The sequence below is a fragment of the Manis javanica genome, chromosome 3 (assembly GCF_040802235.1).
Source record: "Manis javanica isolate MJ-LG chromosome 3, MJ_LKY, whole genome shotgun sequence".
In the NCBI taxonomy this organism is placed as follows: Eukaryota; Metazoa; Chordata; class Mammalia; order Pholidota; family Manidae; genus Manis; species Manis javanica.
Genome location: NC_133158.1, coordinates 1969712 through 1995190, shown reverse-complemented (window position 1 = coordinate 1995190; position 25479 = coordinate 1969712). Strand labels below are relative to the sequence as shown.

General features: G+C 61.7%; 1 protein-coding gene and 1 long non-coding RNA gene across 10 annotated transcripts in view; one reads left to right on the top strand and one right to left on the bottom strand.

The window, feature by feature from the left end:
- The window catches only part of CACNA2D2 (calcium voltage-gated channel auxiliary subunit alpha2delta 2), a 115940-nt gene extending 92435 nt beyond the window's left edge, over window positions 1–23505 (top strand). Inside the window, exons 5-39 of one of the 9 annotated variants that reach the window (XM_073230620.1) lie at window positions 1355–1399; window positions 4379–4520; window positions 7297–7428; window positions 7525–7582; window positions 8255–8305; window positions 8431–8530; window positions 8642–8800; window positions 8996–9103; window positions 9201–9279; window positions 9791–9840; window positions 10007–10096; window positions 10269–10340; window positions 10516–10590; window positions 11501–11575; window positions 11651–11722; window positions 11798–11869; window positions 11962–12023; window positions 12771–12847; window positions 13688–13708; window positions 16225–16285; window positions 18225–18322; window positions 18506–18596; window positions 18702–18764; window positions 18913–19016; window positions 19244–19342; window positions 19435–19523; window positions 19731–19781; window positions 19968–20039; window positions 20141–20293; window positions 20437–20489; window positions 20596–20651; window positions 20786–20912; window positions 21176–21228; window positions 21317–21404; window positions 21488–23505. In XM_073230620.1, coding sequence (XP_073086721.1) covers window positions 1355–1399; window positions 4379–4520; window positions 7297–7428; window positions 7525–7582; window positions 8255–8305; window positions 8431–8530; window positions 8642–8800; window positions 8996–9103; window positions 9201–9279; window positions 9791–9840; window positions 10007–10096; window positions 10269–10340; window positions 10516–10590; window positions 11501–11575; window positions 11651–11722; window positions 11798–11869; window positions 11962–12023; window positions 12771–12847; window positions 13688–13708; window positions 16225–16285; window positions 18225–18322; window positions 18506–18596; window positions 18702–18764; window positions 18913–19016; window positions 19244–19342; window positions 19435–19523; window positions 19731–19781; window positions 19968–20039; window positions 20141–20293; window positions 20437–20489; window positions 20596–20651; window positions 20786–20912; window positions 21176–21228; window positions 21317–21404; window positions 21488–21716 — 3027 coding nt within the window. In that variant the 3' untranslated portion in view covers window positions 21717–23505. Of the gene's footprint in view, window positions 1–1354; window positions 1400–4378; window positions 4521–7296; window positions 7429–7524; window positions 7583–8254; window positions 8306–8430; window positions 8531–8641; window positions 8801–8995; window positions 9104–9200; window positions 9280–9790; window positions 9841–10006; window positions 10097–10268; window positions 10341–10515; window positions 10591–11500; window positions 11576–11650; window positions 11723–11797; window positions 11870–11961; window positions 12024–12770; window positions 12848–13687; window positions 13709–16224; window positions 16286–18224; window positions 18323–18505; window positions 18597–18701; window positions 18765–18912; window positions 19017–19243; window positions 19343–19434; window positions 19524–19730; window positions 19782–19967; window positions 20040–20140; window positions 20294–20436; window positions 20490–20595; window positions 20652–20785; window positions 20913–21117; window positions 21229–21316; window positions 21405–21487 lie in introns of all 9 variants that reach the window. The other 8 variants (XM_073230624.1, XM_073230623.1, XM_036994366.2 and 5 more) reach the window with 8 other exon arrangements.
- Window positions 914–21616, bottom strand: LOC118967608 (uncharacterized). Its single transcript, XR_005054801.2, has 3 exons — window positions 21496–21616; window positions 1536–1884; window positions 914–1096 (listed from the first exon to the last, which is right to left on the bottom strand). It is a non-coding gene; the product is annotated as an uncharacterized lncRNA (long non-coding RNA).
- Window positions 23506–25479: the final 1974 nt, after the last annotated feature.

Sequence of the window (25479 nt, the reverse complement as noted above, 5' to 3'; positions counted from 1 at the left end):
AGGGGCTGGAGCTGAGTTGGGAAGGCAGCTTGGAGCCACGGTGCAGAGCCGTTCCTAGCCCTGGGCCGTGTCCTGTGTGATGGGGCCATGGCTATCAGGAGAGCCCGGTAGCTAGACATGGAACGTGCCTCCCGAGACTGTCAAGTCACTTCATCAGGAGGCTGTGGTCTTGCCCAAGCATGGTGCCAGGCCTGTAAACGATGTTCCAGAATGCCAGGACTATGCCTACAGGTCTAGCCAGGGGCCTGCATCCCCCAGACCTTGGGGGAGACCCCCACAACTGCCCCCCAACAAGCGCCAGGACTAACCACCTCCAGCTGTGGCCTCGGACACCCTGCCTGGGCAGCACAAGAGGCCTGAGCTCAAAAAGGGGGGTGCAGCCCTGAGATCTCACAATAGTCGGGGCCCCACCAGGCCAGGGCAGGGGGCCAGAGGCCTAACCGCCATGGGGACGTGCTGCCTCTTGCTTGTGTTTTGCAGCCTGACCCCTGGAAGCCCACTTGGTCAGCCTCCTCGTTTGCAGGCTCCTAGCAGGCAAGGGGCTGCCAGGGCCAGGCTGCAGTGTTTGCTGTACAGACTAGGGTCAGGACACCAGAGGAGGGGGTCTTAGGCAGTGGTCCTACCTGGGGACCTGGCCCTAGGGCCCATGGGGCTGGGGTGGAGTAGACCCTCCTGTGTGCATGGCACTCGGTGGCAACAGATTCTCACCTCCTGGCAGTCTCTGTCAGCCATGCTCAGTTCTGATTAAAGATCATTAAACATGAAATTAGCCCGTTTGTGTTACGGGTCCCCCTGGGGTGGCCGGTGATTATGACACGCAGATGGCCAAGAACCCAGGCGGCGGGCGGTGAGGCCGGGCTGCGGGCGGGCGGGGAGCGAGGCAGGCGCGGCCAGCTTTGTTTTCTCCCGCTCCTGTTGTGTAAACCCCCTTGCATTTCACAACAAATCACAGATAATTAATAAGTACATGCCCATAATGAGCAGGCTTTTTAATAGAAGGAATTGGGAGATGCCGTGCCGAGTCCTCATTTCGCTCTTGCCTAGATTCGGCTGTTTCTCTGTCTTCCCGGCTCCCTGGCACTGCCTCAGCCAGTCTCTGCAGACAGACCAGCTCTGACCCTGCTCCCAAAGCCGCAGCCCGCAGCCTGGGCCCGGGGTCGGGGAGTCTGGAGGACCCTGGGCTAACCTGGGGTACCACATTGCCCTGGAGCCTGTGGGGGCCCCGGAGGACAGTCTGCAGGGGGGCAGGGCCCAGCCAGCCCTCCCCGGACGCAGCTCTGGGTGGGGGTGGGCTTCCAGGCCTCACCTCCAGAGACCCTGAGCTTAGAGTACCACGTCCTCTCTCCCCGACCAGGAGGAAGATGTCATGTACTACGATGCAAAGGCTGATGCCGAGCTGGTAAGTGCCCCCGCTTCGTCTGGGGGGCTGCCAGAGCCACACCCCCACCCCGGTGCCTAGCAGCCTTGGCTGTAAAATGAGTGTCAAGCAAGCTGAGCTCCTCCCTGCAAAGCTGTGGTGGCCAGCACCCCCTCACCTCCTTGACTCCCCAGGGCTGTGTCGCTGGGGAGGCTGGCCCTGGGCAGGGTGGTGAGGCGCTTGGACCTCCACCTGGTTGGGTTCAGGTGCTGTCATCTGGCAGATGCCGAGAACCGGGAGAGGGAGTTGGGGGGAGGCAGAGGCGGCGGGCCGCGGGACAGTACCTCCAGCGGGCAGCCCCACAGCCGCACGGCCCTGCACCTGGTGAGCCACGGCAGCCCCCTCCTGTGCCTGCTCTCCAGAGGAAGGAGAGGCCCCGGCTCCGTGGGGTCACCCCCCTGGACATGCTGCTGTGGGGCTGCTCTTCTGCCCCCGCGTCAGTGACGGCTCACATCTGCTGGGCGGCCCTGTGAGACGGAGGGGGCCGCGTCACTAGAAGGCTCACGAGATGTGTGACGATGTGGGTGGGAGGGGCCCGCAGAGGGGACCAGCGTGTCCGAGGGTGTAGGGCACACGGAGGAGATGGTGTGCCCTCCATCTGCCTGCCCCGGGGCAAAAGGGTTGGACCCACCTTCTCCCCTATAAACAGAGGTGTCACAAAGCTCAGGCTCTGTGGTCCCCCCTCTGCCAGCTGGGGCAGAGACCCCAAATCCAGCGGCGCTCTCCCAGGCCTGTGCCTGGGACGAGCAGGGGGTATCCAGTGACAGCAGGAGGTGGGCAGGCAGGAAGGGACCCCTGCAGAGGCTTCCCAGTGCCAGGCTGCCCTGGAGGGCCTTCAGGCGGGCAGGGGGCCCAAAGAGGAGGGGTGGGTGGGCTAAAGCAGGTGTGCTTCCCTCCGTGGCTGAGCCTCCATGGCTCCCAGAGAAGTTGCTAAAATTAAAGCTGGAATCTGAAATTCAAATGAAGAGCGAACCTTTAATTAGACCCTGAATCTAATTCCTTACCCCTCGGCATCGGGCTGTAATTTTAGCGATCAGTGCATTAAATATAAACCAGAAGACTGCAGTTGCCCACCGTACAAACCCTGGGCATGTGGGTGGCACTGAGGGGCTCTGGGGACCCCCTCCTTGAGCCTTCTGCTCCCAGCCACCCCCAGCTGTATCCAGGACCCCCAACCCCTGCTCCAAGTCACGGATGCCCTGCCCCCAGCCCCTTGGGCATCTGCTGTAGGGCTCGAACAGCCCAAAGGGGGCAGATTCACCCCGGGGTGGGGCTGGGCTAGGGTCAGTTAGGCCAAAAGCCCAGCCGGCCTTCCCCTGGTATAAATATCAGCACAACACATTGCTGACTCCCCTGCTTGTTGTATTGTTTTGTTTTTTTAATCTTTGCCAGAGGTACAGTTAGAGATCTTTCTAGACCATTTACTTTTAAATTACAAGCCAGAAGGTTGGGGTGGGGGAAAGAGAAGGAAGGAGAAGTTCGCCAGCTGATAGCTTATCAGAACAGAATCCAAATGTCACATTAGTTGGGAAAGTTGGGAGATTAAATTTTCCTGTGCCCTTCATCTGCCGCTGACATTTCGGGGGCCTTCTCCTCCCGCGCTCCCCCCTCCTCCCAGCAGAACGTGAGCGGCGCGCGCCTCAGAGGCCGCCGGCTCTGCAGCTGCCTGCCCCCCACTTTGCCAGCACCCAGGAGCCCCTCTCAGGGTGTGCCGTGGGCAGGGTGCGGCACGCTGGGCCAGGGGCGGTGCAAGACCCACCCTTGAAGAGATTCGAAGGCTCGTTTGCTGCAGGACCTTCAGAACCAAGCCACCCCCTGACAGGCCGGCCGAGGCACCTCCCACCCAGGCCTGAGGGTGGGCCCAGAGCACTCCGGGTGGGGGGGCCCGAGCGCCCTTCCCCAGACCACGTGGGGGCCTGGGAGGCCCCTGGAGGCAGGACCCCAGGGGTGTGCCCAGGACCCAGGGAGCGTAGGGATCCGCTGTCGTGTGGGATCCCCAGGGGAGAGGAAGTGAGCTGGGTCTGTGCTGAGGGCAGTCGCAGGGCGGGGGGCTGGGGGCGGCAGGCAGGTGGTCCCGCGCCTTCCTCCCAGGCCGAGCGTCCAGCCTGCCCTGCCTCCACCCCCGTGTTCCCCTTGCCTCTCTGCCACCGCCCTCCCAGACGCCTTGTACACCTGCACCCTGCCTGCCGCGGCCCACCCCTAGCCTGCAGCGTCCGCACTGTAGTCCCAGACCCACTCCTACCAGCCTGCGGTGGGGGCGGGGTGCACGGCGCATGCCCAGCCTGCCCGGCCGTGAGATGCCGTAATTGGCACCTGTCAGACCGCTGTGGCTCATTTTAGAAAGTCAGCGGGGGTCTTAACAGTCGTGCTGCTGGCAGGCGCTGCTGCAGACCCTCCCTCCGGAGGTTACCGGGTCTTAGCGCCAGCCCCTACCCCAGCCCGGCCCGGCCCGGCCCTGCCAGGACTGCCCCCGCCTCCGCACCCAGCCCCTGGGGCCACCCTGCTGCGGGGGTCGCGCCCCTCCCCCACCGGGCTAGCGCCCTCCTCCTGGTGCCGGGGGCGGGCTGTGCGGGGGCGGGTCGCACAGCTCGGCCGTGGTCGCACCCCGGTCCTTGTAAGCAGAGGTCTGCGGATGCCCTCACTGGCTCGGAGATTTGCCTCCTTCGCTGATAGTTGGTTTTCAAGGATGTGGGAAGCGGGTGGGTTTTGGTTGTGGAATTTGGGTTTAGCAAATGTGGAGATGGTGGGTGGGGTGGGCAGACACGGGTGGGAATCACAGCCTCCAGGTAAGGGGTCCATATCCTGTGTGCGTCCCGTCACGTCTGTCCATCTGTCTGACTCTGCGATGGTCTGAGATGCCCCTGTCTCCCAGACTGGCCCTCCCCTGCCTGCAGGCCAGTCCAAGCCCACTCCACCATTCTCCAGCCCTGACACTGCCGTGGTGGGGGTGCCTTTCTGCAGGACGACCCTGAGAGTGAAGATGTGGAGAGGGGGTCCAAGGCCAGTACCCTAAGGCTGGACTTCGTGGAGGACTCGAACTTCAAGAACAAGGTCAACTATTCGTACACAGCTGTGCAGATCCCCACAGACATCTACAAAGGCTGTGAGTGTCCAGAACAACCCTCACCCACCACGGGCAGGCCCACTGCCTGGTCACTGCCAGGCCTGGGTCCTTCCACCTTCAGCCCCTACACCCAAGGTCACAGGGGCTCACCTCTCAGTGTCACCTGCACATAGGCTTCAAGCCACTCAGCACAGCCACATGCTGTTTCTCAGCAAATGCAAAACACCCCTCAGCCCTGTGTGCACGCACATACATGCCCACAGGAATGCAAGCACTCAGTTGTTCCCTACATGCTGGGCCACGTCCCCACCCTCCCCCATCCCCTGGTCCCACATGGGAGTGGCTGAGGAGCTACCACGTTAGATGGACAGGGGTTGGGGGAGACACAGCTCACTCACAGACACCAACCCTGGAACACCTCCCTCCTTCTCCAGGGACAAGGCAGCTTTGCACAATGGGAAAACTGGGTCCCTACAGCTGGAGGGATTTGAGTCAGACATGAGGAGGGACTTCCTGAAGCTCTTGGGAGGCGTACAAGAGTCAGACACTGGACGGGGAGCTCTAGAGGCAGGACTTAAGGCCCTGGGGTCTGCTGGTTCTGACATATTTCTGTGGGCACCTGTAGGACAGCCTCAATCCAAGGGGCCCACTGGGTGGAGGGAGGGTCTTAGCAGAAGTCCCAGGGTTTCTGGGTTGTCTCCAGAATAAAGGGAATCCTTACGGATCCTCAGGGAGCCCCCCCCCCCACTCTAGGGTCAGGCAGGCCTTCTGGGCAGCCTCAGGGTGGGGGCGAGGGTAGGTGCTGCCCCCGCCGCCCGCGGGCCACCTGCCCAAGCCAGTCGAGGGGCACTATCACAGGCAGGCACACTAATTAAAACAGGAGCCACACCGCCCTCCCCAGTCATCCCTCGCTACCCACACAAATTACATTTTATATGTTTTTTATTTACTGTGTCACTTTTAATTAAATCTGTAATCGCCTGCCTAAGGGGGCATGGTCCCTGTTTCCTAGCTCAGTGTGATCTGGGATTGCGTGCATGTGGGTGCGGGTGTGAGCACGTGGGGCAAGTAGTGGGCCCTTTGCAGGCAGGGGCTGGGGTGTGTGCTTGACTGTGTCTTCCAGTGAATGCACGTGTGTGCGTGTGGCCCTGGACGCCTGCAGGGCCATCAGCCTGGGCATGTAACCGAATTAGGAACATTCCTCTGCCAGCAGCTAGAGGGGCTTCCAGGACAGACGGCCCAAAGCCTCTAGTTGTGCAGATGGGGGAACTGAGGCCCAGTGAGGGGGTGGGGTTTGTCAGGCAGACCCTCCCAGGGCAGACAGTACAGTGTGAAACACTGTGAGCCTGGCGCTATGTTTTCCTGAAAGAGAAAAACAGAAATTGCTCAACTCACTACATTTCTAAATTAGGTCCAGGACCATAACATACTGTTCAGCAGGGACAGCCAGTGCTGGAGATGTGCTTAGTTTTCACATTACGGTCAGGTAAGGGAAGCCGAAGGACAGACAGAAGGGGGTGAGAGCGGATGGGGAGGGGCAGCTGATGAGGCTCAGCAGAGGCCCTGCTCTGGGGCATTGAGCAGGGGGCCAAGTGCCCCCCTGAGCGGGTGCAGAGCTTCAAGCACCCCAGGCTCTACAGCCCAGCTCTTTGTCTGCTCCGCGGTTCCCCGTGTTCAGAGGCTCTGCTCTGAGGGCAGGAGCAGAGCTCTGGAAGGCTCTCTGTGGTTCTCACTTGGGATGATCTTGAGAAGGATTGTTAGGAGAGGTGTTAGGGCTCCCCCTGGGAAGAAAGGGGGAGGGAGAAGCCAAAGGAAACTGCAGCCACCAGGGGAGGGGATGCGGTTCAGAGGCACGGCGGGAGCCGGTGTCCAACTCCTGCTGGCTTTTTTGAGGGTCCCACCTGCAGGAACAGGTGAGAACAAGCCACATGCACACATCGAGCAGACTTAGGACCATCCAGAGTTGGAGGTCAGGGGACCCCGCTCAAGCCATCCTGCAGCTCTGCCCAGGCTGGGGGACCTGCAGGATGGCGTCCCTCCCCCAAGAGGAGCCTGGCTCTGTGAGTGTGTCCAGCAGTGGGCCACGGGCAGCCACGGAGGCTGGGGGAGGGGTTACTGTGAGAGCAGGGCCCGCTGGCAGCCTAGAGGCGCAGAGTGCCACGGGCTGTGGGGCAGGCCAGTTTGGAGGTGGAGGGATCACACACCTGGGTGGAAACAGAGGTTAGATGCAGGTATATCTGCGGGGAGTGTGGGCCGTGTGTATGCGTGACTGCCTGTGTCAGAGCAGGATGGTGGCGCAGCCCCTGCCCCTCTGAGAGCTCCTGCCCCCGCCCTGCCTGCTCCTGGCCCCAGATGATTAATCATGGAGCTGAGTGGCTTCCAGCTTATCAGGTACCTTAATAGCTGAATAATTCCAGCCCCATCATTGGGCCCTTAATTGCTTTCTTGTGGCTGCAGCCCGGAGTGCATGCTGAGTGGGTGAGCTCCCCGGGGACCAGCCGCAAGCTCCAGGCAGCACGCTGGATGGGCATCCCAACTCACAGTCCCTGCCACCTGGGGGCCCCTCTCCAGGGGCCACAGGCCACAGCGGCCCTGCCTGGTCATGTAGGGCCTGGCTAAAGGGTGGAACTGGCTTGGGAGGGGGCGAGGACCTGGAGGTCCTCCTGGAGGAGCAGTGTGGCTCCAGCTGAGCCCTGGGGAACCAGGGAGAGCCTGGACAGGCTGAGAGCAAGTGAGGCTCCCTGAGTCGCGGGCACCTGCATGGGTGTCCCTGGTCAGCCAGGCACCGCCCAGCCCTGCCCCCTGAACCCCACAGCCACCGTGATCCTCAACGAGCTCAACTGGACGGAGGCCCTGGAGAGCGTGTTCGTGGAGAACCGCAGGCAGGACCCCGCGCTGCTGTGGCAGGCCTTTGGCAGTGCCACAGGGGTCACCCGCTACTATCCCGGTGGGTGCCAGCCCGTCACTCTGTCTGCTCGTCCTGGGGCTGCGTGACCCGGGGTGGCCCTCCCTGCACGTACCCCTCACTCCTGTCCTCCCACAGCCACCCCGTGGCGAGCCCCCAAGAAAATCGACCTGTACGATGTCCGAAGGAGACCCTGGTGAGTGAGCAAGGGGCCGCACAGGGGCTCCCCTCGGCTCCCCACCCCTCCAGCCCACTTCCCCCCCTCCCAGTATCCAGGCCTCCGAGCAGGGGGGCAGGGCGCAGCCAGCTCTATCCAGTTTTCATTTCACACATCGTTGCTGCTGCAAAATGGATCCCGTTCACCCAGCCAGGCCTCCCAGCTGACTCTGCCCCCATCTGCTTGGGGCTGAGAGATTGGGTCAGTGGGGTTCCCAAGGGTGGGTGTACCTCTGTGGGACTGGAGGCCCCTCCCTGGCCCCACCCCCACCCCTGCTCTGCCCCTCCTGCAGTGCCCGTCAATCTGCTCCCCTGCCAGCTGTTCTGTCCCATACAGAGCTAGGATGCTGCCCTTGGGGCATCAGTCCAGGCCAGAGGACAGGACAAGCCGCTGAGGCCAGGGAACATGCCTCCTGCGCCCTCTGGGTCACTTGCTCACCTCTCCTTGAGGGTGATTCCCATGTTGAGGGACCTGGTCATTCATGTCAGGGGCAACGGCTGTGGTTACATGTGGTGCCCTCAGTATCTAGAATCCTGCTGCCCACGCAGGCGATGCTCAGTAGAGACATGCTGAACTCCCATGTGAGAGAAGGAAGGAGGGACCCACGAGGTCCCAGTGAGGGTGGCCCTGACTGAGGCTTCTCCCGGACAGGTACATCCAGGGGGCCTCGTCGCCCAAGGACATGGTCATCATCGTGGACGTGTGAGTGAGCCATGCTGGCAGGTGGGGGTGGGGGCGCACGGGGCTGTACTCGGCTGGCCAGGAATACCGTGGGGGAGCCACGGGCATCCAGCTCAGGCCAGCAGGCACCTCCACGGCCTCCCCAGGAGTGGCAGTGTGAGTGGCCTGACTCTGAAGCTGATGAAGACGTCTGTCTGTGAGATGCTGGACACGCTCTCTGACGACGACTATGTGAACGTGGCCTCGGTGGGTGCCAAGACGGCAGGTGCTGAGGAGTGGGTTACCCCACGCGCCCCATGCAACGGCTGCCCACCCGGGCCAGCCCAAGGCCACTCACCACCCTCACTGTCTCTGCAGTTCAACGAAAAGGCACAGCCTGTGTCGTGCTTCACACACCTGGTGCAGGCCAATGTGCGTAACAAGAAGGTGTTCAAGGAAGCTGTGCAGGGCATGGTGGCCAAGGGCACCACTGGCTACAAGGCTGGCTTTGAGTACGCCTTCGACCAGCTGCAGAACGTGAGCCCCAGCGGCGGAGGGGCGGCACCGGGAAAAGCAGGGTGGATGGCCAAGTTAACACCCAGCAGGCACTCGAGCAGATAGCGCCGTGGGCTGGTGGGGAGAGCCAGAGCGCCAGGCCCACCAGGAGGGAGGCCCACCGCTGCCCCAGGGAGGGGCCCAGCGCCGCCTGACCCCACCCCTCCTCCTGCCCAGTCCAACATCACCCGTGCCAACTGCAACAAGATGATCATGATGTTTACGGACGGTGGTGAGGACCGCGTGCAGGACGTCTTTGAGAAGTACAACTGGCCCAACCGGACGGTGAGGCTCAGCCCAGGCCAGGGCTGCACGGCCCGGGGCCCACACAGGGGAGGGCTGTCCCCCAGCGGCCGCAGCAGTAACCCCGCACCCCGAACAGGTGCGCGTGTTCACCTTCTCTGTGGGGCAGCACAACTACGATGTCACGCCCCTCCAGTGGATGGCCTGCGCCAACAAAGGTACCCGCCCAGCGCCCCCCCGGGGCCCACGTGTCCTGCCATCCACGGGCTGGCTGTCCCCTTGTCCATCCATGCGTCCAGTGTCCCAGCTGCCCGTTCATCCTGCTGTCGCCATGCCCACTCACGGCTGTCCCTCTCAGCCTGCGCGACTGAGTATCTTCCTGCCTATCCGCCTGACTGCCCGTTGTCCATCATCTCCCAGCTTATGTGCTCCTGCATCCGTCTGCTGGTCAGTCTGTCTGTCCATGCATGGGCCTGGCCCCCAGGGGACTCTCAGTGTTCCTGCCCTCCCAGACGGGACGTCCCGGCACCCGCACTGCTTCCTTACACCCCTCCAGTCATGGCCCCTCCCGTAGCATGGGTCCCATTGACAGGTAGGGGGCACTAGAGGGACAGGAGTTCAGGGGGAGTGACACCGCAAAGGGAGCCTGAGGGACACGTCAGGGCTGCAGACACCCCCGGGGTGCAGGGCCCTGCGCACGGTCCACCTCTGCCTCCCCTTCCCTCTCAGGTTACTATTTTGAGATCCCTTCCATCGGCGCCATCCGCATCAACACGCAGGTGAGCTGGCAGCCCCCTCCCAGCCCCTGGCTTCAGGACAGGGCCCGTGAGGGGGCTGTGGTGGGGTGAGTGTGCCCCCTGGTGGCACACTGGTGCTCAGGGAGACTGAACCAGGAAGGGGCCCTGGGCAGGTAGACTCATGCCCCTGCCCACCGCCCCTCCCCAGGAATACCTGGACGTCCTGGGCAGGCCCATGGTGCTGGCGGGCAAAGAGGCCAAGCAGGTGCAATGGACTAACGTGTACGAGGATGCGCTGGTGAGGCCCCTGGGCGACCTCCCCTGGACATGCCTGCAGGGCCCAGTCCCTAAGGGCTTTAGGGAGTAAACCACACAAAGGAGGAAATCGGGTGGCCTGTGCCCCTCCTCTGAACACTCAGACTGGGGGCATGGCTGGCCACAGCCACCAAGGCATCCTCCTCTCCCTTCAGGGGCTGGGGCTGGTGGTGACAGGGACCCTCCCTGTTTTCAACCTGACGCAAGATGGCCCTGGGGACAAGAAGGTGAGGTCCCCCCCAGGGAAGGCCTGGGTGCCTGTAGCTGGTCTGGGATGGAGGGAGATAGGCAGGCCTGCTCACTGCAGTGGGCAGCTGCTTGAGGCCCTGGGCCTGGGGGGCCAGCTGGTGGACTCCCCCACGGCACTGAGCCCACTGCAGACCCCCATGCCTCTGCTCCCAGAACCAGCTGATCCTGGGCGTGATGGGCATCGATGTGGCCCTGAATGACATCAAGAGGCTGACTCCCAACTACACGGTGAGTGTCCACCTGCCCACCCGCCCTGCTCTGCCTCCCACGCGGACACAACCAGCAGAGGGCAACCCGGGCCACCGCACCTGCACGGGCATGTTCTGAGCTCAGGCGGCCAGGGAGGGCGTCCTGAGGGGAAGACCTTGGGCCTGGAGCTGTCCAGGGCCGGCACACTTTCTGTACAGGGCCGGCCTGACTGCCCACACTCAGTTCTGCTGTTGTGTTGAGACAAGAGCCCCGGACAGAACATCTTGTGTGGCGCGGGGGTGCTCCTGTGCCGTTTGGTCTGTGGATACTGGAATTTGAATTTCAAATAATCTTCACATGTGACAAAATATCATCTTCTTTCCATCTTTTGGAACCATTTAAAAATGTAAAACCCTTCCTTAGCTCACAGCTGTATAGCAACAGGTCACAGTCCAGGCGTGGCCCATGGCCAACCCCTGGACAGCTGTGTGGGCAGCACCGTCATGGCAGGAGGGGAGGGTGCACCTTGGAGGCAGAGGGGGTTCTCTGGGCAAAGGCCCGGGAGCAGAATCATAAAGCAGGGGAGGGCAAATCAGCGTGGCTGGCCCAGGGCTGTGGCGAAGGCATTTGGGTCTGGGCTGTGACGGGTGGGAGGAGCGTGTGTGACAGAGTGCTGGCGCCTGAACCTCACGAAGGCCCCATGCCACTGGCGTCAGGGCGGTGAGGTGAGTCCAGGGCCCACTTGTTCCTAGCCTGTGCCGCCTGGATGGAGGCCCCAGCGTGCTCCTGCACAGGCCAGGCGGGCAGGTGGGAGGGGTGGGGCAGAGGAGCAGTCCAGCTGAGGTCAGGCCCATGAGGGCCCCGGCCGGGAGAAAGCAAGCCTCAGCCAGGGCTGATGCGCAGGGCAGGGGAATCCCTCTAGGCCCTGACTCCCAACCTGTGCCGCCAGCTTGGAGCCAACGGCTACGTGTTTGCCATCGACCTGAATGGCTATGTACTGCTGCACCCCAACCTCAAGCCCCAGGTGAGCCTGGTGGGTGGCTTTGGGGGTAGTAAGCCTGCGGGCCGGGACTCCTGATGCCCGCCCTGCCTCCCACAGACCACCAACTTCCGGGAGCCTGTGACTCTGGACTTCCTGGACGCAGAGCTGGAGGACGGGGACAAGGAGGAGGTGCGAGGCAGGGGGGCAGGGGTGGGCTGGGCAGGGGAGGGGCGGGCTGGCCACTCACGCCTCTGGGCCCCGCAGATCCGCAGGAGCATGATCGATGGCAACAAGGGCCACAAGCAGGTCAGAACACTGGTCAGATCGCTGGACGAGGTGAGAGGCGGTGGAAGGGACAGGCAGGGTGGGCCCCCTGCACCCGAGCCCTGCCTCCCGGCCCAAGTGCCTGACATAGCCTCTCCCCTCAGAGGTACATAGATGAGGTGCTGCGGAGCTACACCTGGGCGCCCATACAGAGCACCAACTACAGGTAAGTGGGCCGGGGCTGCCCCTGCTGACCCCGGGCTCTGGGCCCCCCAGGGCCTCTTGTTGGCCTGTCAGGAACAAGGGCCACCTCCCGGGAATGCACGACAGACCAGACGGTGTGCTGCCATCTGCCCAGGGCCCACCTCCCTGTGGGACTGTGCCTGGCTCACGCACCCCCCAGGGGCTGTCCTCAGCACATGCACAGCTGTCCGTGGTGGCAGCCAGAGCCTCAGAGCCAGTGCCCCTGGGGTACGGCCTAGCAGTGCAGGCTGGTGCCCCCGATGGGTGTTACTCACGCCCATGCCCACCGGGGCCACCCCTTGCCATGTAGTGCCAGCCCTGCCTCATGCGGCTCTCCCAGGGCCTGAGCCTCTGGGGGTGTGGACCCCCTCCCACACAGCACTCCCCAGCCTAGCTCAGGGACGGTGTTCGGCCCGTGTGAGTTTGCTGCTGGCCAGAGGGACCAGGCTGGCCACAGGTGGAACTTGGGGGAGGCCGGTGGAGGTGAGGGGTGCAGCAGAGATTGGCTTTGGGGCTTTGGAATTCTGAGACCCCTGGGAGACTTGGGGAATAGGAGGCTCGGGCCCTGGGCCATGAATCTGCCACAGCTAACTGGGAAAGTGTCCCTGGCGGCCAGGTGAGGGGACCCACAGCCTGGGCCTTTCTACCCAGCTCCCAGGCTCTGGCAGGGAGAGCCAGCATGGCAGCCTCTCCTGGCAGTGACCTGTGCCCCCTCCCTGCCCTCCCCCAGCCTGGGGCTCGTGCTCCCGCCCTACAGCACCTTCTACCTCCAAGCCAACCTCAGTGACCAGATCCTGCAGGTCAAGTGTAAGTGGCCCGGCCCCTGCCTGCACCCTGCACCCCGCCTCTGCCCTGCACCCTGGCAGCAAGGGGCCCCTCCTGCCCAGCCAGCCCACACCAGGCACCCGCAGGCTGGCACACCAGCCATGAAAAGTCTGTGCAAACCTGCATGCTCGCCTTTGCTCAAATTTGGTTCCAGCCATTCTCGTGGTTTCTGTTGAGGTTTTGTTTTTGGTTTCTCCTCATCCCGCCCTTCCTCCTCAGCCTGCCTACCCTGCACACCCAGGGGGCTGCATTCTCCAAGACACCCCTCTCCCCACTCCTCCCCGTGGTGCCCCATCTCTCCCCTTTGCCCCCTGTCGCCCACTTATCCTCCTTTCCCCTGCCCTGCCCCAAACCCTGCCTTCCCCTCTTTGCCCCTCCCCTCCCCCTCCTGCCCTCCCCTCCCCCTCCTCTCCCCTCCCCCTCCTGCCCTCCCCCCTCTCTCCCTCGCCCAGCCCTCTGCCTGTGGCTCCCCTGCATGACCTCTCACCCTGGGCCTCCCCCAGGGGCCTCCGGAGCCCGTGGCCCACCTGCCCACCACCCTAGGTCACTGGGAGGGAGGCTGGGGCTCCGGACCCACCGGGCGCCCCCACCTGCCCGGCCAACTGGGGCTCATCTCTGAGTTTTCTTGCTCTCTCTTTCTCTCTCGTGTCGTTTTTTGCAAGAAGTTTCCTTTCGGTATGATGATGAGACACAATATTTTCATTCAAACAGCCATTGAATAAAATATTGTTTGTGCCCCCCCTCCCCCTCCCCCTTTTCGTTTGTTTTTGTGTTTGTGTTGTTTTTGTTTTCCTCGCTTTCTCTCTTGGTGGACTGTCCCAGTGCCAATCAGCAAACTGAAGGGCAAGTATACTCAGAACCAGTGCACCCCCCTCCCCCCCCACCTGCCCCCACACCCCTGCTTGCCCCCCTTCCCGCCCAGGACCGACCAGACCCCCGCTCTCAGGGCCCCAGCGCCTCTGGCTCCCCTACTTCTCGCCTTTCCCTCATCTGAAGCCCCCGTTTGAGCCCCCAGCCCTTCCCCGGGCCCACCCTGCCCACAGGGGGACCTCGGCCCCCTCCTCATCCGCCCTGCTCCCTCTGGGCAGGCCCTGCCCCCCACTTCTCTGTCCTTTTAAGACAACTCAACAGTGGGGACAGGGCCGCAGCCTCTCCACCACCTCCCGCACCAGCAGGCAGGGGCTGGGAGCAGGGTGGGCCAGTCCCCCGGGCTCCTGGAGACAGGCTCGCACGAGGCCCCCTCCTCTGGTGTCTGGCAGTTACTCCAGGAGTGGGCAGTCTTCCTGAGGGGAGGCGGGAGGCTTTGGAAGCCTCATGCTGTGAGCCCAGGGCAGGGGCAGGTCAGGACAGCCGGCAGTACAGAGCCGTCCCGGGTGCTGGCCGAGGTGCTGAAGCCCCTCCGCTGCCGCCCCGCAGCGCTCCCAGAGACTTTGCTGACCCCCCTGGCCCAGCCTTCCCTGTGCTCGCTGCCCCTGGAGGGTGACCAGGCGTGGGGGGGCTGTTCTGAGAAGTAAAGGCAGTCTCAGGGACCTGATGGAGCCTGACTGGGCACAGAGGGCATCTGTCTGGACCCCACAGGACAGAAAAGCCTGGATGGAACCAGGCTGGGGGTGAAGAAAGAGATTTCGGCACCCACAGCCACCCAAGTCAGGGAGTCCCAGGAAAGGCAGGTGGTGAGCTCACAGACCTCGGCAGAGACCAGGCGGGCAACGTAGTGAGAGAGGATAGCACACAGTACCTCTGACCGGTGCTAGAGAGACGGGGCGCACGGGCTGCACAGGGACCCTGTCCCTGCTCCCATGGCCTGGATCAGGAGCCTCCCAGGAGGCCCTAGGGGCGCTGTCCCGCCTCGCCCCCTCAGAGGGCCCAGTGGGGCGGGGGATGTGCCCTCTGCCCACCAGCTTGAGTTGTCTTTCCTCCCTTTCCCATGCCCTCCCCAGTGACCGCAGCAGGGCAGGGCCCTGGTAACAGTGACAGCCGTAGCACAGTCCCCCTTCCTGCTCCCTCTGCCTCTTTTTTCTTTCTCCCCCTCCCCTCCTTCCCTGTCGGCTTGTGTCCAGCCCTGCCTCACGGTCCTATCAGAAAGCAACAGTCCAACCAGTGACCACCCAGCCCAGTCCAGGCCCCTGAGTCCCTCCTCCCCAGAATCCTGCAGTGCATTGTGGGAATACAGTGAACAGGGCAGACCCCTCTTCTGCAAAAATAAAGCCTCGGTTGGCAAAGAGATTGGAGTCTGGGTGAAGACAGGGCAGGAAGGTGGCCTGCCCAGAATGCAATTGGCTGAGAGTAGATGACGCCTCCTAGAGGCAGACCAGCAAAGTGGCCAGTACAGCAGGGCAGGGAGAGGCCAAAGAGGAGCCCCTGTGGCCTCCTCCCCAGATTCACTCGCACACCACACAGAGACGCTCACACACCTGCTCTCTGCACGTGGTCACGCATGTGTGTGTGCTCACTCACCAGGTGTGCCCCCCCCCACTCCCGAGCCTCCAGCATTCCTCCCTGGCTGCTCTGAGCCCAGGCCCGTGGTAGGAAAGGTGGAGACTCCGCCCTTTTTCCCCACCCGAGGGGGCAGGTGAGCAGGTTCAGGGGGTGATCCCCACCCTCCCAGCTCCCAGACTCCTCCCAGCATGGGGCCATCCCTGGCCCCTCAGGGGTCTCCCTGCCCCCAGGAAAGACCAGTGGACACCCACAATGCACTGCCGCCCTGCACCCCCAGCTGCTCACACTGTCTCTGGTTGGACTGTCTGTGCCCCCATGAGACACCCCCTCGGTTTGGCCATGTTGATGCCTGACACACAACAAAAGCAAGGCCTACCAAAACGCAAACAGCTGCAGCAAAGAGAGAGAAAAATCCGCAGCCAAAAGCCAATTCCCTTCCTCGAAGTCTCTTTGGAGGCAAAGGAAGCTCAGCATGCGGTTTTTTCCATTATGGATGTGACAAGTGCAAGACTGGCGCCTCCCCCAGACCATGCATATATATAGCAGTGTGTGTATATATATGTGTGTGTGTGTGTCTGTGTATATGTGCTATACAGCCGTATGGAAGCATATACAGCCACGCCAAGGGACTCACTGCCGACAGAGGACCAGGCCCGGGCAACATATTGGCTATAACTGCCCTCCTCCTGCGATGCTGTAGTCTCCACAGGGCCCCCAGCCCTCCCTGCCCACCCATTCTCCCAGCCCACCCCTTCTCTCTGGCTCGAACTTGAACGCAGAAGTGGCGGGTTCCATCTTTGCTGGTGTCTCCCCCTCCCTCAAGCCACCCTCTTCCCTGTCCCTCCAGCCCTGTCAGCTCGGAGCCCCCTGGCCTCCCGCCACCCCAACCCCCGCCGGATAACCCCCCATTTCTGTTGCAGATTTTGAGTTCCTGCTCCCCAGCAGCTTTGAGTCTGAAGGACATGTTTTCATTGCTCCCAGGTAGCTTGCGTGTGGCCTTGCTGAGGTGTCCCCCCACCCCGCCCACCCCCACCCACCTCCTGCACTGCTGCCTAGAGCTCTGTGTGTGTGTGTGTGTGTGTGTGTGTGTGTGTGTGTGTGTGTGTGTGTGTGTGTGGCGCGCGCGCCCCATGCAGTCCCCACCTGCACAGCCCCATATACGCAGCTGCGTGCATACCTGGGCCATGGAACCACACCAAGCAGCAGTGGCTGGCTGCCCATAGCCCCAGCTCCCACCAGGCTGGGGGTGGGAGGGCTCTGGACTCTCTGCTGACCTTCCCTGCCCTCCCCTTTGTGCCCTGTGCCATCTGCAGCACACCCTCACTGGGCAGCTCTGCTCTGCTGTGTGATGCCCTCCCCACCCTGCACCCTGTCCTTGTCCTGTGTCAAACCAGTGTTTGTGTGGGTCTGAGGACTAAGCCAGCCAGAGCCCCTGTCAGCAGTGCCAATTCTAGATGTGGTGGCTCATGAGGTCTGGGAGTTGGGGATCACAGGGGCTTTGAAGAGGTGCTCTGGCAGTATAGGTCAGGGCTCAGCACAGGGTGGGGCCTGGGCCCCCTAGAAGGCAAGCGCAGCATGCACACACACATCCTGTGTGCACACCTGCTGCCCATTGGCCCACATCTGAGAGGTCCAGTGGGTGTGCTGACGGAGACGTGGGCACTCCCAGGCACCACACGGTCTGGCCACTCCTGGCCGCCGTGTGTGCGTGTGCATGCATGCACCCACAAATGTCTCTTTGAGTCTGTAGATGTGTATTTGTGCATCACTGTGTACATTTGCGGGAGTCCCAGTGTAACTGTGGGGTGGGCTGGGTGCAGGGACTGCGGGAACAGGTGAAAAAGGCCTGTGTGTCCCCCATGGCCCTGAGGGAGCTAAGGGCAGTCACGTGCCCATTTCTGTCACCTCTGTGTCTTTGGATCATGAGAGCTCAATAAATATGTGTTGGGTGAGTGCATTAAGTACCTCACAAATGTAAAGGTACATGAGGGGGGCTGCAGGTGACTCATACCCCAGCACGGCTGTGTGGGTGTCTCTTTGGGTGTATCAGGTGTGGCCTCCACACACACAAGTGTAGGCTGTGCATTGCACAAAGGCCCTGGGGGCCAGGCAGCAAGTGGGGGCTGAGAGCCAGTCCCAGATACCTTCCCCTAGCTTGGGCCCCAGCACAGCCTACGGAAGCAACACATCTAAAAATTGCCACCAAGTTGCTGCCATATGGGCCAGTGGGGGTGTCTCTGGTGTCAGGGGCAGGAATGACGGATGGGGCAGCAGACACAGCTCCATCTCCCAGGGTAAATGGAATGCTTGCCATGATTTCCTGTGGAGCAGCCCCACGCAGGCCTCCCCGTTCCCCTCAGCTCCTATGTTCTTGAACCCAGAGCCTGAGCCCAGCCAGAGGCCTGAGCAGGTGCAGGATTTGGCCCATCCACCTCAGGGCAGAGGAAACAGCCAGTCCAGGAACACATGTGTTCCCACTGACTTCCTGGCACTATGGCATGATGAAAAAGGCCCGCTCACAGTGCTTGAGTGAGTTGCCTACAGGTGCAGAGCTAGGAAGCGGCAGACTGAAGTCCTAGACTCAGGTGGGCAATCCAGTGCTGGTCACCTGCCCACCTTGTGCATGTGAGATGCTAAGCATACAGGCAGGTGAACCAGCCATGAGGCCTTCCCTGGGACGCCCCAGGTGCACCATCTGGGTCCAGCTGTGCAGGAAAGGTGGGAGGCTCCGCATGGCAGAGCCCAGGAAGGAGAACCTCATTCTGGCATCAGCTCTGCCCCTGTTCACACCTGACAGCCTGCCGGGCACACAGCGGCTGCAGCCTCTAAGAATACTCAGGCCACTCCTTGAGTGCCCTGTGCAGCCCTACTGCCCTGTGCAGCCCCCCAAGCCCGCCCTTCTCACCCCTCCCCACCCCAGAGAGTACTGCAAGGACCTGAATGCCTCAGACAACAACACTGAGTTCCTGAAGAACTTCATTGAGCTCATGGAGAAAGTGACTCCGGACTCCAAGCAGTGTGAGTGCTGGTGGGCGGCCAGTCTAGGCGGCCTGGAAGGACCCAGAGACCAGGCAGGGCTGGAATAAACAGGCTCAAGCCAAGGGCAGGGCCTGGGCCAGGTCACAGGGCAGGCTCCTATTGGTAGGGGAGTGGCAGGGAGGCACAGGAAGACGCCTCCTCCACCCCTGACCTCCGTTCCAGGCAACAACTTCCTTCTGCACAACCTGATCTTGGACACGGGCATCACACAACAGCTGGTGGAGCGTGTGTGGCGTGACCAGGATCTCAACACGTAGGCAGCACCCAGCCTGGGGGCAGGAGGCTGGCATGGGCCCAGAGGCCCTGGCCCTGCCGTGCAGAAGACAGGCCTGTGACCTCACCTCCCCACTGCCCCCAGGTACAGCCTGCTGGCCGTGTTTGCTGCCACCGATGGCGGCATCACTCGAGTGTTCCCCAACAAGTAAGTGACCTACCCCACTCGCCAGCACCCTGCCCTGGCCTGGGACCCTGCCTGTGTCTGCTGCTCAGAGGCCTCTTTGCACCTGCTGAGACCACTGTCCCCCATAAATCACCCCTTCCGCCACCCTCTGCCTATCTCGGGTAACCAGGGCAGCTGAGGACTGGACGGAGAACCCGGAGCCCTTCAATGCCAGCTTCTACCGCCGCAGCCTGGATAACCATGGCTATGTCTTCAAGCCCCCACACCACGATGGTGAGTTCCCCCAGGTGCCCTGTTGTCTCGGCCAGGGCTAGGCTCTACTTTCCGCCTCTCACAACACGGAACCAGCTGGGGCTGGGGCAGGCGAGAGAGAAGGCCGGCTCTGCCACCCTGCCCAGTGCTGGCTGCTTAGGCAGGGGTCAGCCTTGGTTTGGGTTTCTGGGCCCACAGCGTGGCCGCCAGCCCCCGCTGCTGACCGCCCTGCCCCACTCCACCCCCAGCCCTATTAAGGCCACTGGAGCTGGAGAATGACACGGTGGGCATCCTGGTAAGCACAGCTGTGGAGCTCAGCCTGGACGGACGCACACTGAGGCCAGCAGGTGGGTACCCAGGGCATAAGCAGAGAAAGACACCATGGACAGGGCTCTGCCCAGCTAGGTGGGCACTGATGGCCCCTTGCTCTCCCCCATAGTGGTGGGTGTTAAGCTGGACCTAGAGGCCTGGGCTGAGAAATTCAAGGTGCTAGCCAGCAACCGTACCCACCAGGACCAGCCTCAGAAGGTACTCGGGCACGGGTAGGAGCAGTGAGCCCAGCAGTACCCATTCTGGAGCCACCAGGAAGCCCTGAGTTCCCCTACTCAGTGGCTCTAGTGCCTGTGGGGCGGGTGGCAGGCGCTGTTGCAGATGGCCTGGCACCCAGATGTATGAAAGGTGGGGGAGGGGCCAGGCTGGCATGCAGGCATCTTACAGTCCTTGTTCTCTGCCCAGCAGTGCGGCCCCAGCAGCCACTGTGAAATGGACTGTGAGGTCAACAATGAGGTACACACCCCCCTCCCAGACTTTTTAGCCCCAACCACAACTCCCAGCCCATCCCTTGGCCTGGGTCCTGACATCCCACCCTGAGGTCCTAGCTCTATCAGAATGGGGGCAGTGGTCCATCCAACCACTGGACTGCCAGGGTCTGGGGAGGAAGGTCTGGACCCAAGCCCCTCTCCATTCCCTCAGGACCTGCTCTGTGTCCTCATTGATGACGGTGGATTCCTGGTGCTGTCAAACCAGAACCATCAGTGGGACCAGGTGAGGGTCAGGAAGAAGGCGGAAGGAGGGGCTTGCGGTTTGGGTCTTCTGGGGTGGGGCACTGCCAGCCCTGTGACCAGGACTCCCTCTGGCATTCCCAGGTGGGCAGGTTCTTCAGCGAGGTGGACGCCAACCTGATGCTGGCACTCTACAATAACTCCTTCTACACCCGCAAGGAGTCCTACGACTATCAGGCCGCCTGTGCCCCCCCACCCCCGGGGAACCTGGGTGCCGCGCCCCGGGGAGTCTTTGTGGTGAGCCCCAGCAATACCTGGCTTGGAGATGGGGGGATGGGGGACCTGCCCACAGATGACCGCCCCCACCTGTGATGAGGGCACTGGGGGTGACCCGGGGTCAGGGGCAGCAACGACGGCCCATGCCCCTGCCTCCACTGCAGCCCACCATTGCAGACTTCCTTAACCTGGCCTGGTGGACCTCGGCTGCAGCCTGGTGAGTCCCTGGGGAGAGAGGTTGGGGGGTGGCTGCTCCCTGGTCAGGAGGGAGCCTGCGCTGGCCTCCGCTGACCACTCCCACTCGGCAACCCCATGCCCTGCAGGTCCTTGTTCCAGCAGCTTCTCTATAGCCTCATCTACCACAGCTGGTTCCAGGCAGGTAGGTGGGGCTTGGAAGGGTCCAAAGCCTCCTCGCCCAGTCTACGCGGAGGTCGGGGCCTACGCTGAGCACAGCTCAGGCCCGCCTCGGTCCCGAGGTGTAGGGGTGGGGCTAAGCGCTCTGGGCCCTCGCAGACCCTGCGGAGGCCGAGGGGAGCCCCGAGGCGCGCGAGAGCAGCTGCGTTATGAAACAGACCCAGTACTTCTTCGGCTCTGTGAACAACTCGTACAACGCCATCATCGACTGTGGCAACTGCTCCAGGTGCTGACGGGAGGGCCGAGCGGAGGCGGCCGCAGGGCCGTGGGGCCGGGGCCAGGGGTGGAAGGGTTGCAGCTGGCAGGGGGCGTGGTGTGGCCACTGGAGCCGCGTTGCTGCGGCCGCAGCGGGCGGGGCCATGTGGCGGGGGGCGGGGCCCGGGCTGGGGGCGGGGCGAGCCCCAGCGCCCGCCTCTCTGGGCCGCCCCCAGGCTGTTCCACGCGCAGAGGCTGACCAACACCAACCTCCTCTTCGTGGTGGCCGAGAAGCCGCTGTGCAGCCAGTGCGAGGCCGGCCGGCTGCTGCAGAAGGAGACGCACTGTATCCTGCCCCCGCCGCGCGCCGCGCGCCCCGCCCCCCGCCCCCTACCCCCACCCCGGCCGCCGCCGCTCCTTGACTCCCCACCCATGCCCAGCGGACGGCCCGGAGCAATGTGAGCTGGTGCAGCGGCCGCGGTACCGGAGAGGCCCACACATATGCTTCGACTACAACGCGACGGTGAGGAGGGGCGGTAGACCTGACACCCGGCCCCCGCCCCGGCCCCGGCGCGCAGGCCCAGCAGCCCCCGTCTCTCCCCACAGGAAGATACCTCAGACTGCGGCCGCGGGGCCTCCTTTCCGCCGTCGCTGGGCGTCCTGGTCTCCCTGCAGCTCCTGCTGCTCCTGGGCCTGCCTCCGCGGCCGCAGCCGCCAGTCCACGCCCACGCCTCGCGCCGCCTCTGAGCCCCCGCCCGCCCCCAGGCGTCCCCGCCTCTCCCCTGCGCCCCGCCCCACGCGCCCCGCCCTGGAGCCTCGCCCTCTCTCTCTCTGATGGACCTGAGCGCACCAGGCCCCGAGTCGGCCTCGGAGTGGGGGGGGGGGTCCCGAAGGAGGGCGCCGCCTTCCCACTGGACTCGCCCGCCCCGGAGGGCCGGGACAGGGAAGCCACAGTACCGGTGCCAAACCAGGCCTCCACTGCCCGCCCTGCCCGCAAGCGCCCTTTGTGTGGGAGACCTCCGCGCTGCCACAGCTGGACTCCTCAGCCTGGCCCTTCTGCCCCACCCAGACCAGATCTGGATTCCCTGGGAATGCTGGAGGAAGTTGAGACAGGCAGTTTGGGGCCTGTGCATCCAGCTTAGGTCTCCGCAGGAGAGAGGTCCTGAGGCAGACCTCCGGTGGGCTCCTGCCCTGCTTAAGCCTACAGCCACCCGCCACCCACCCCAGCCCTGCAGGTGTCAGGACAGTGACAGTGACAGCTGGTGCCACACCAGCTCAGATACAACCCCAAACACGCATGGAGCCCTGAAGGCAGAAAGTTGGATTCGCATTAGACATGCCCTGGGGGAAACACACACAGGCATACAGACACACACATGCCATGGGGTAGGGCAGGGGTGGGGGCTCCCAAAGCCTTACACAGGGCAAGGGGTCCATGGGAAGGTTGGCGCACTCATCTCTTATTCACCGCCCGCCTCTAATCTGGCCTGCAGCCCAGCTGGTCCTCTGTCTCTGAAGGTGAATGTCAAACAGTGCCAAACGTTGGGGCAGGGGATGAAGACCCATCTGTCCCACCCCAGCTGCCAGTGCCCCAGAAATGCCCTCCACCTCACCAGGTGCTCATTGTAACCATTTCTCACTCGTGTCAGGCCCCCAGAGGGATCATATACCACTGCCTGCACCCTTAGGCAGAGGAGCCCTCACCAGACATCCCCCTTTGCCTTAGCAGGGGTGACTTAATTACTCCCGGCTGGGCTGTCCCAGCCCGTCTGGCCCTTACACTCTGGCTGCTGCCCATTCCCTGTCTCCCACTCACTTGAACACACTCCCTGCCCTGGGAAAGCCAAACTGTTCCCCCCTGCTAAACACACACGTGCACATGCATTCACACACACACACACACACACTTTGTGCACATACAGAGGCTGGGCCTGAGCATCTCTCTTCACACCATTCATTCTGGTCGTTTCCCCCAAAGGCACCCCAGCCTGGGGGTAGGTGGGGGCCTGAGGGCAGGGGGATGTGGCCATGGGGCTTAGACTGGGAAGAGGGGGGAGGGTGATGCATTAATTAATGGCTCCGTTAATTAATGTCATGTTGCTTGTCGCTTTCTCAGTGTGTGTGTATGGTCCATGCCCGCTGCTGGTGCCAGGTGGGCGCCCATGCTGTACACCCAGCCTAGATGCCAGCTGTGTCTCGTGGGGGTGTGTGTGTAACTGTAGTGTAGTCAGGTGCTCAATGGAGAATATACAAATTAAAAAGAATTAAACATATACAGAAAAATATATATTTTAAGTTTTTAAAAAACAGGAAAACTGACAAAACAATCCCCATTAGGTAGTTGTCCAACTCCCAGCTAGGTCTGATCCTTCTCATCACTCACTGGACCTAGCTGCCCCCTCACCTCGGGATCACGGAACCTGTCGGGTGCAGGGGGGCCATTTCCTTTTCTCTGCCCTTTTTTTTGGTGGTGGTTCTATTTTGTACAGACAAGTCAGAAAAACAACAGCAACAAAAAAGTCAAGAAACTTTGTAAAATATTGTGTGTGTGATTCCTTGTAAAATATTTTCAAATGGTTTATTACAGATCAGTTATTAAATAATGTTCATATTTTCACTTCAAATGGTTCCCATCCGCTGTGTGTCTTCCCTGGCATGAGGATTGGGTGGCTATGACAGAGTCCCACCTAGCCTGCTCTGCTGGGAATGAGGGCTGTAGCGGCCCAGGCTCCCCGGTGGGTGCAGGGGGTGTGTGACGCAGCCTCCGAAGTTCCAGATCCATGACATCCTTTGTCTTAAATAATTTTCCCAAAAGCCTCCAAGACAAGCTGTCCCTAAAAAAAAGGTGTCCCAGAGGCTCAAGACAGGGACAGTGGAGGAAAGAAGACACATGAGATGCAGGTATAGGTGGGCATCCAGCCACTGGATCAGACCAACAGGCCTAGCAGGCAGGCCCTCTGCCCAGAGCAAAGAGTGAGCACCTGGCCCATGTCCAGGACTTGGCTCTGTCCGGAGGAGGCCAGGGTCTGGTCGGCCCACCAGCAAATTCACTGCTCCTTTCTGGCTCGGGCAGAGAGGCTCCGGGTCCTGCATCTGCGTGGCCACCGCTGCTCACACTGAAACCCAAGGCTGAATTCATTTCTTGAACCTTCTTGGGCCTCCCTCCGGCCTGCCCTGTGCTCTTGTTCATTTTAATCCCAACTTTCTATGGTCAGCCCTAGTCCGTGTGATCTTCACGTTTTCAAGGAGGGAGACATAACCACCAGCGCAGAGGTTTCTGGTGCTGCTGACACAATACACACACTGCCCTCACCCAGCGTGCAGTCGGCTGAGTCCTCACCACACCCTTATAGTTGGGTACTGATTTATTCTCATACGGCAGATAAGCAAACCCAGTCTGGGGACAACTTTTCTCCCAGATGAAAAGGGCAAGAAATCTACAAAGGTTTTAGAAAGAAAGGAAGTAGCCTGTGGCTGGGGGACCCTGGTTGACACAGAAATGGAGGAGGGCCTTCCAGGCCTTAGGAAGACACCTCCTCACTCCTCTGCAGGGGTTGGCCACGAACACCTAAGTAGCAACCCCTGAGAGCACCCATGCCCAGTAACGGCCCTATATTGTGTGTGTGTGCCAGCCGTGTCTCGCATGGGCATGTGTGTAACTGTAGTGTAGTCTGGAGGCTCTGGGGTACAGTTGCAGGATAAAATATTCAACGCCCGAGTTTTAGTTTCATATAAACGATGCATGTTTTTCTGGTTAGTATGTTCCAATATTGCATGGGATATAACATACAACTTCAAAAAAAGAAGGGTCCGGGACATGCTTATACAAAAAAAATTGTTTATTGGAAATTCAAATATGAGTGACCCTGTATTTTGATTTGCTAAATCTGACAACCATACCCTGCAGTGGCATCCAGTGGGAACCTAGACCCCAAAGATAAAGGGCGTCAACATCCTTTGTAACCTGGAAGGCTATGCACACATCAGCTGTTGTAGTGACATAAGTGGCTGAAAAGAGATTACGCACTTTATAAAGGTACATTGTCACACAGTTAATTATGTACACATTTTAAAAAGTTAACTTACTATAAAAAAAGAATCAGTTTGCACAGGACACAACCCACCAGAAGCTACCGCTGCAGCTCAAGTGGGGGCCTAGGGCCAGCCCGGCCCAAGTTCGTGGGGTGCAGCAATGAGAAGTCCGGCCTCTTCCCGGGGGCCAGCAGTGAGAAGCCGGCCGCGGGGATAAGAGCAACAAAACAGCCCAGCCTCCTCCTTTAGGAGGCAGAGACCTGAGTTCCAGTGGTTGGCTCCACCTCGCTTGTAGCAAGGGCAGAGTGGATGGCATTTTACACCCAGTCCCCTTGGACTCTCACGGAGCGCGGTCATCATCTCCATTTCACGGTCCATGACACTGACCTTCTACAAAGTTCAGGAAATCGGCCAATGTCACACAGCCGCCAAACGGCAGGGGAGGAACTCGGGGCCTGGTCAGGCCGGAGCACCCACACACCGCGGGGCCGCCCTACGCTCCCACCCACGCACCGACCCCTCGGAGGCACACGCACGACAGAGGCGCTCCTTCCGGGAATCAGCGG